Source organism: Formica exsecta, unplaced genomic scaffold, assembly GCF_003651465.1.
Source record: "Formica exsecta isolate Colony F162 unplaced genomic scaffold, ASM365146v1 scaffold120, whole genome shotgun sequence".
NCBI classification, from domain to species: Eukaryota; Metazoa; Arthropoda; class Insecta; order Hymenoptera; family Formicidae; genus Formica; species Formica exsecta.
The window spans coordinates 1599493-1608181 of record NW_021848537.1 but is presented as its reverse complement, the minus strand read 5'-3'; the positions used below and the strand labels follow the sequence as shown (position 1 = coordinate 1608181).

The 8689-nt window shown below is 35.6% G+C and overlaps 1 protein-coding gene across 1 annotated transcript in view; it reads left to right on the top strand.

Annotated features, from left to right (window-relative positions):
* The window catches only part of LOC115241986 (eukaryotic translation initiation factor 4 gamma 2-like), a 13126-nt gene extending 7666 nt beyond the window's left edge, over positions 1–5460 (top strand). Inside the window, exon 3 of the mRNA XM_029817986.1 lies at positions 5433–5460. Within this exon, the coding sequence (XP_029673846.1) occupies positions 5433–5460 (28 nt within the window). The remainder of the gene's footprint in view (positions 1–5432) is intronic.
* The last annotated feature ends 3229 nt before the right edge of the window (positions 5461–8689 follow it).

Below are 8689 nucleotides of genomic sequence, written 5' to 3'. Positions count from 1 at the left end.
TCATCATTGTACAATGATAATGTGAAACAAAATAAGCAAATTTGATTATAATATGCTATTCCAACCATCTTTCTTTGAGGCTCCATCATGTCTGCTCGACATCTGGTACTTTAAATATCTTTCTGCATCAATAAATTTTTATTTTCGATACGGTAAGTGATTCAGAGCTGCGGCATAAAACTTACATCCGGCGGATCACTCCCATAAAATAAATTGCAAGGGTAAATAGCGGGAGGACACAGTCGTAAAATTTGATTGCTTTCTAAAACGCACCCCGCATAAGTTTTACAAGCCAGACAATTAAAACGTATCTCATATATATATGACACGTTACATAAATATTGAAACTATAAAGGCAAAAAAGATAGTCCTTGTCTCCAATTTAATTGCTTTTGTCGATTGCACACATATTCTCGCTGTTATTGCCATTTAATAATCCAGGATAATCAAGTATGTAAAAGCGATTTTTTTATCAGATACGCACCGAATATGAGTTTTTACGTTGCGTAAATTTTATTCTGTTGGTATCACGTTGCTATTGAATGTAACACAAAAGTTGACAACAAAAGAATGTTAAATAAAAACCATGCCACCGTACATGCAGTTGAAATCGAATTTTTCTAGGGAAAAATTTTCATTACTTCCACGGAATTCACCGAGTTCGGCTGGCGCGGCACCAGAAAAATAATAACGTAACATTTCACTTCGAACCGATAGACATCTTGATGCCTGCGTAGTCGTTCCAGGAGATATTACGGTCGATATTTTGGTGCAGAACCGAAAAGTTAGTCCAAGGTGTTCGTGACATTTTTATACGTTAATGCAATCCTCTTTCCATATTTTTTCGCGGTACAATAATCCAATGATGACACTGATATATTAGAATAATGTTATTTCTGCACGTATAATACCACAAAAATTATATAAACAAAAAATTTGAATTTTGCTTTCTCTATTAAAATTATCATATCGATTATGTCAGGGCAGAATCGAAACGCAAGGGAATGGTTAATCTAAAAGAGTATGTAGATTTTGCGGACCGTATTCCAATAATAATTTATGGTAAGTAATTCCCACAGTCTTCGGAATCGAGTCCGCACGGATTCATTTTGAGCTCGGAAAAAATGAAAATGTTCTTCGTATTACTTTTTTCCTTTTGCCCTCTCAACGCAAAATGGTTAGCTAAATGCAATCTATGGCGACTCGTAATTTGCCTGTCGCGATTCGTTAAGTAAGAGCGGAAGTTGTTCGGCAATAAATAAATAAAATAGATGTAAATTGCGAAGATCGATCAATCTTAGCAACAGAAAATCTAATCATTACATATACGCTGTAAATAGATAATAGGTAATCAACGGGATAAAACGACTTAGGAAAACTCAATTTTGGAAGAGAGTTTAGTAAAGTTCAATTTATTGCAGTTGACTGCACTTGCCCGATGCATTTATGTAAATGCTGTGTCGATTATGCGTCGCTAGGCACGATAACAGAGGAAGTTTCAAAATGTACTTGGTTTCAAAATTATCCAGCCGTGGTGTATACATCCTAGAGTTTCTTGAACTGCTTAATTTATTCTATCCTCAGTATCACAGTTGTTTACTTCCAAGACTGTACTTATATATCAATCTCCTTTAATCTTCTTTCAATTCTTATTCAAAAGCTTATATAAATTGATTTATATTCTTCAAACTTAAGTTAGTAAACAAACGTGGTTAATTATTTTACGAGATATATTTTTAACGTATAGGATAAATTAATTACATTTTAATCTTAATCGAATCAAATTAAAGTATCTATATTAATATTATCTCGAATCTGATATTATCTCAACGCACGCAATACATTTTTTGTAATAAAATTTTGCATGATAAAACATAAATCGTTAATAACAGAAGATTCCGTAAACAAAGAAACATTTTATCGATGAAAAACGAAATGCGAAAATATGAACGATATCTCCAAATGGACATCATGCCATTTATTAAACGCCAGCCGTGTGTATTAAAAAAAAAAAAACACAATCAGCGTTGTGTGAAGACAATATCCGGGAGCAATATTCACGATTACGCGAAAAGTAGAATGCCGTTTAATTGGAAAGCAATGCTGTTAAATAATGCTAACCACAAAATTTAAAAAAAAAAAAAAAAAAAAAAAAAAAAAAAAAAAAAAGAAGAAGGAAAAAAGTAAATCGAGATAATGATGCAACGAATGCAAATTCGATGCAATATTATGTATGTAATCTACGTCTTTTGTAAATTCACATATATGTTACAGAAGGTTTCGATATTTACGATATTTTAGCGTGATATGCTTATTAAATTTCTTACAGTTAAATTTCTATCATGAAAGAGAAGGGCCAGTAGAACTTAATTATGGCTTCTTTTTTCTCTCAAATCAAATATTCGATTATAAAATTGAAATTAAAGTGAAATTAAATTTCTATAAAGGCGATGCTTTTCATGGTTTTGTTAAAAATGTCTCTCTAATATTAATTGAAAATTTAATTTTAATTTTAATTTTTTAATATTAAAAGAAAGATTGATTTTTGTAAATTTAACTACATTTCGAAAAGACAATTTAAATACACATCGCGCTTATAAAAAGTTTGCTATGCATTAGCATCGGTATAATCGTACATCTCGTAATCATTTATCGTTACAGCGTTACGCAATCGAGAAGATCGGTTTTAATCAGTTAGCATCGTGGGGCGAGGGATATCTGCCGATACGAGCCGTGTTCTGAATAGGGTCGTTGTACGTTGAGGAACGTATCTGGTCGGATTGTCGAGATGGAAATAACTTACAAGAAGAGAAGACGGTTCATAAACTACGCGGTGCAATATTATTGTCCTCCCTCTCCGCTTGCGTTCCCTCGCGTCTATGAATATGAATAAATCTGCATTCATCTTTGCATGCGTATTTGATTCTTACCGTGCAAATTTGCCGCAATGCCATTTACTTTATTAATCATCGAAAAATTGAGTTAAACAAAGTTCATTCAGATTTCCGCGAAATTTTGTAAAAAAATCTACTTCACAAACTTAAACATTATTTCTCCCAGGAAGCTCGGTTTATACGAGAATATCATTAATTTCTCCCCTTTTGTCTGTATATAATCTAAATATAAATAGCATTTTATATGTATAATATATTAACGGTAAAAGATATGCAAATAAAAAATTAATTGTAATATCAATTTTATTTAGAGATTTATGACATTTGTTTCGATACATATTGTCTCGTAATCCAGTTTATGAAAATATATCATGCAATGAAATGCAAGAGATGAAATTCAAGAATGTTTGAAGAATCGTATCTTTGAAGAAAAGGAATTATTTTCTATAGAGTGTAACGGAGAAGGTGTCCTACCTTAAGGGTGTATAGTACACATCAAAATAATGAAAAGAAATTCCTTTTAACATAGCTCCGCAAATGCCCGCCCAAGTTATGGATATTATCTGGTATCTTTTTAAACGTGTTATAGCGAACATAAAGAGACGAAGCGAACAGTTATACTACATAATTGTCGTACAAGGACGTCATTCATCGTGCAAGAATATCTTTTTTATTTTTTGCACTTGTTCTGACAATTTGAAATGTATTCTGTTCGTTAACAAATCGAATTTAAGCACTAAAGTAATGTCTATAAATCGATAGGGGGTTATTTGCGGACCTATAATATTGACAGAAACCTTTTCATTATTTTTATGCGTATCCGCCCTTACAGTAGGACATCTTTTTTGTTATACTTTGTATATAAAGAGAAATGCACGTTATTGTCAAGAGAAAGTTAAAACTGATATTTATGGCATTATGGTTTTTGAAATTTACGTGACGTGGAACTTTGAATATCAGTGTGCCGTTAAACGGCCATGGTTCTCGTGCTAAATAATTGACGTAATGTAATTTTTGGGGGATAAACGTTTAATGCAAAATATTTTTTCGTGTAATAAATGTTAGATTAATATATATTAAAAATAATCTTATTGTTCGATATATATCGTAATATTTTCCACCTACAACTAAATCATTATTATACGAATGATTTATTAAGATAGTAAATAAATTAATTGCTACATCCACACACACACACACACACACACACACACACACACACACACACACACATATATACATATAGAATCGAGATGAAAAATGATACGAAATAATAACGCCACATGTGTCGCATCTCGAAAAATATGTACTGAAAATAACCTCGTTGCTCAAGACACTCATGAGTTTTCTTCCTGCAATTAGATTAATATTATGCGATTAATTTACGAACTGAGAGTAATTAAATTGGCAACGTCGACAAAATTAAAAAGGGAAATGATGTGTGCGAGATAATATATCGTCATGATGTGTCGCATCATTGGGAAAAACGCGACTCGTGCTTTGCCTGTCATTGGTAAATAAAGCCACGTGCCGAAATAACACACACACACATACACATATATATTACAGCAATTATATTAGTATTATGTGATTAATTTACGAACTGAGAGCGATTAAATTGGCAACGTCGACAAAATTAAAAAGGGAAGTGATGTGTGCGAGATAATATATTGTCATGATGTGTCGCATCAATGGGAAAAACGCGGCTCGTGCTTTTCATTGGTAAACAAAGCCACGTGTCGAACTAAATTACACGCACATATATATATCACCGCTATAATTTTGTAAAATCGTTAGAACGAAGAAGTACGTCTCGCGACACGCGCCAAACGGATGCAATGTGATTCGACGTAAAGTGATCTATTTTTAAATCTGGGCAGCCCGCATTCATCTCTCTGCGTCTTATTAAACGGCACATCTTGCATAAATAATCAGCGACAGATAATACGCGTTTTGATAATGTGCGCTTGCATCGGATTCGTTCGAATTGCGTAATTTTTCGCAAAACTCGCCGATGCAAATCATGCCGACATATCGGAAAAACAAACAGGGTAATGTCTATCAATTTACTTGGAATTGGCTTGATTCGCCGACTGATATGCAGCATCGTGAAATGATATCGATTCGACGGGAATACAAAGCGTTGCGTCATTGTGAATTCTAACGACCTACGCTGTGGTAATTAAATTTTGGATGAAAAATTCGACGCACTCGTTCCGAGAATGATGATTTGCTTGCTACTTTGAGTGAATAATCGGTTTTTCTTCATAAAACTATGCCAGCGTTCATTGTTTTATTCGCAGAATACGCGGTATAGACGCGCGATAGCGCCGACAAAGATGATATTACAAAAGGAAAGCGTTTAATTGGGCGTCCGCCAAGATAGTGACGCGTTTTCTGTATCGGAAACAAACGGCACACTCTTCTCGAATCCACGCGTGCCTTTTTCCGCTAACACGATGTCGTAACAGCTGACTCTTGAGATCTCTCTTGCGACATTAAATATATTTAAAAAATGCGTTTTGAATATGTTTTCAGAAGTTCAGTTTCTGAAGCTGAACCTTGAAATGTTGGATTTTACGGTTTGGAAAGCGTAATAAAGAAAATTTTAGATTTCAATATTCCAGAGTTCACAAATTTGCACATCCAATATTCTAATATCCATGATATTTGTAGAAATATTTTTTACCTTTTTTTTTTACTTACAAAACACTATAATTTAACACTATTATTTAAGCATTCCTTGAAACCGCATTGTTTGATAAAGAAAATTGCACGCTTCTTTTTTTAAATTATTCTTTGCGCTCTCTTTCATTAAAGAGAAGTTTAAATTTCTTTCGAACTCAAGAGCGTCATCCGGTTTCGTCAGCGGACGGATGCGCCACAAACAAAATATATATATACCATATATATATATATATTCCACGAAGCTGCTCGTGATAGCGTGCGTGCGCGTGCGCGTGCGCGTCTGTCATAAAAATAAGTACATAGCATGCCATGCTGCTGCACAACATGCGTAAGCGCGCAATGGCGCCCGTTTTTTCTTTCGTCCCCCTGCCCTCTCCGATGATTTTTGGTATGCAAAAAACACGCTCAACACGTGTAGACACTCCATTTCTTTCGCCGTGTTTATCGAACCTGATCCTTCTCACCGAGACGTCTATTTATGTAATAAATTTGGGTGACTGATACGTGCGTTACACGCGTCAATATCGAAAATTGTGTTCGGATATCGGATTACTTTCTATTTAATCGATTTTTTTAATATATTAATAATTTTTTTATAACACTTTTGGGGGGAGAGTTTAAATTTTAGAGGCAACGAACTTAAACGCTAAATCCACCCGTTATCTTAACATATTTCGTTATTATAACATTTTTATTTACTTTATTATACTGAAAGAGAGAGAGAGAGAAAGAAAGAAAGAGATGAGAAAAATAATGTTTAAAATATAAAACAAGAATATTTAAAGATATAGAGTAATAGATCGAAATAATTTTTTTAATTATAAGAGCAATAAAATATTTGAATATTTTTTCGTAACGAGAATTTGTATCATTTATTTTATTTTTTTCTCTTTTATATGGCTTACGTTTCTCTCTTTGTCTCTCTTTTATATTTGTTTGTATTCACCTTTTATTAAATCATATTAACTGTTTTTGTAAATTAACATGATATAATAATGACATAATTTCTTCTATTCGTGTATCTCTGTTATTTTCATGAAAAATAAATTTTCGAAATGTTTTATTTATTTATTTATATATTTTTTTTTTTTTTTGAGCGAAACTATTTTTTTAACCGCTTTGTCCACATCTAATAAATATATATTTCGTAAAAGATAAATTGTTACGCGAATTGGAGAGAGGATTAACGTACTTTGGCGATCATACAAGCCCAATCGTTGCATAACGCGTTCTTGTCTGCTCGAACGCGCGAACGAGCGCTTGCACCGGCTTTAACCGCAGGCTTCCCCCTCGATAGCAGATTCCAGAGGAAAAGGGAGAAGTGCGGTGGAAAAGAGAGAAAGAGAGAAAGAGAGAGAGAGAGAGAGAGAGAGAGAGAGAGAGAGAGCGAGACGGGATCCGGAGGGGAAGAGAGGTCGGTTTCCTCCTCTCGTCTCGCCAACACGCCGCGCCGTCGCGGAGAGCTCTCGAGAGCTTTCGGCCGAGTGGCTGAATTTGTCCTGCATAGGGGGCATCGGGACATTACCCGGGTGACCTTGGCTGGTGCGGATCGCGACGTCCGACGCTGTTTGTGCATCGCCGGTGCCGAGGCATTGCACCTTGCTCTATCATGCGAGTGAATCAGCTGTCTCGCTCGCGCGCCCGCGTCGCCGCATTTGTCTCACTCTTTCTCACGCCCTCCTACTCCACTACGCAGCGATTCTCTTTCTTTCCTCCTCGCTTTCTTCGTGCGAATCTCCGTGCGTAATCGCTCGGCAAAAATCTCATCGCGTTAGTCATTATTAATATCTCATCGTCAGAAATCGAAAATCTCGTCTAAATATAATTCTTACGAGGCCAAATCTCCACGTTATCGTTACGAGAAAAATAATGTTACACATTTTTATTTTTATGCGTGACGATTAAAATTTATCCTTAATTTATTTATGAGCGAGATGAGATTAGAAGATTATGACAGATTGAAAAGATTTTATGTAAGTTTTTCGTATAAATTCTTTTTTCTTCGCTATTGCCATGTTCACTTCAATTATATCTGATAAGAAAAATATCGTATCGAGAGATTACAAGTTGAGAGAGAAATTTTACCGGTTCTTGTTGATTAATATATATATAGAGAAATTTCCTTGAATTTTTTCCCTCTTTTTTTTATCGTGAATTTTTTCTTATCGTTTTCTCGCTTCACTTTTCTTTTTCATGCTTAGTCGTTAAATTAAAATTCATTTTCAGGATTGCATATATTTATCGAACACACGCGTGGGCAGATTTTCGACTCTGTTGCAACTAGCAAATTTTCAATTACGACCGTCGCCTTTTCTTCTCGACTCCGATCGTGATGCAAGTCGTTCCGGATCACTTCGATACCGCTCATCCCCTCGTCCCGTTCCACCTCCCCCTGTTTTTATTCCCTTCACGTCCCGCCGCGTCCCGACGAATCGACGGATGGAGAAATGCGGTTTCGGGTTAGCCCCCTTAACCGGTTTGGATGACTCTTTTGACGTGCGCGAGGTGTGCACGCTAGAGGCGTCTTCTCTAAGACGACACGCACTTTGTATGACTTTGTTAGACCGTCTTATTTTATCGCCTCAAACGGCTACGTAGAGGAAAAAGTGCAAAGCGTCGCGCACACGGGATTAAATATAAATGTTAGACGAGCCGAACGTTTAATATATATATATAGACGCGAAGGTCTACCTTAGAAAAAAGTTCACATAGCCGATATTACTCGATATAGATATTGAACGTTTGTCTCTCGAAGCTTGGTGTTATTCTTGAGATGCGCGTATATATAAATTGCGTAAGAGGGCGAGGAGTGAGGGAACGAGATTAAAGTACAAAGCGCGATTCACATTACATTATATGCATCCTGCAGACAGAGAGAAAGACAAAGAGAGAAAGAAATGTTAGCAAGCGTGTGCGATTTCATTGTCGGTACATTTGTTCTCGATCTTGTTTGCTCTTGATCGTTGATAACGCCTGATAACGGGGACGATTGGTTAACCGCAGGAAAAAACGACGGAAAACAATGGAATCGTATAACGGAGGATCCGGCTTATACTAACAAAGGCAAATGGTCGATCGATTGCGAGTAATCGTTGTCCTCCGTTGCG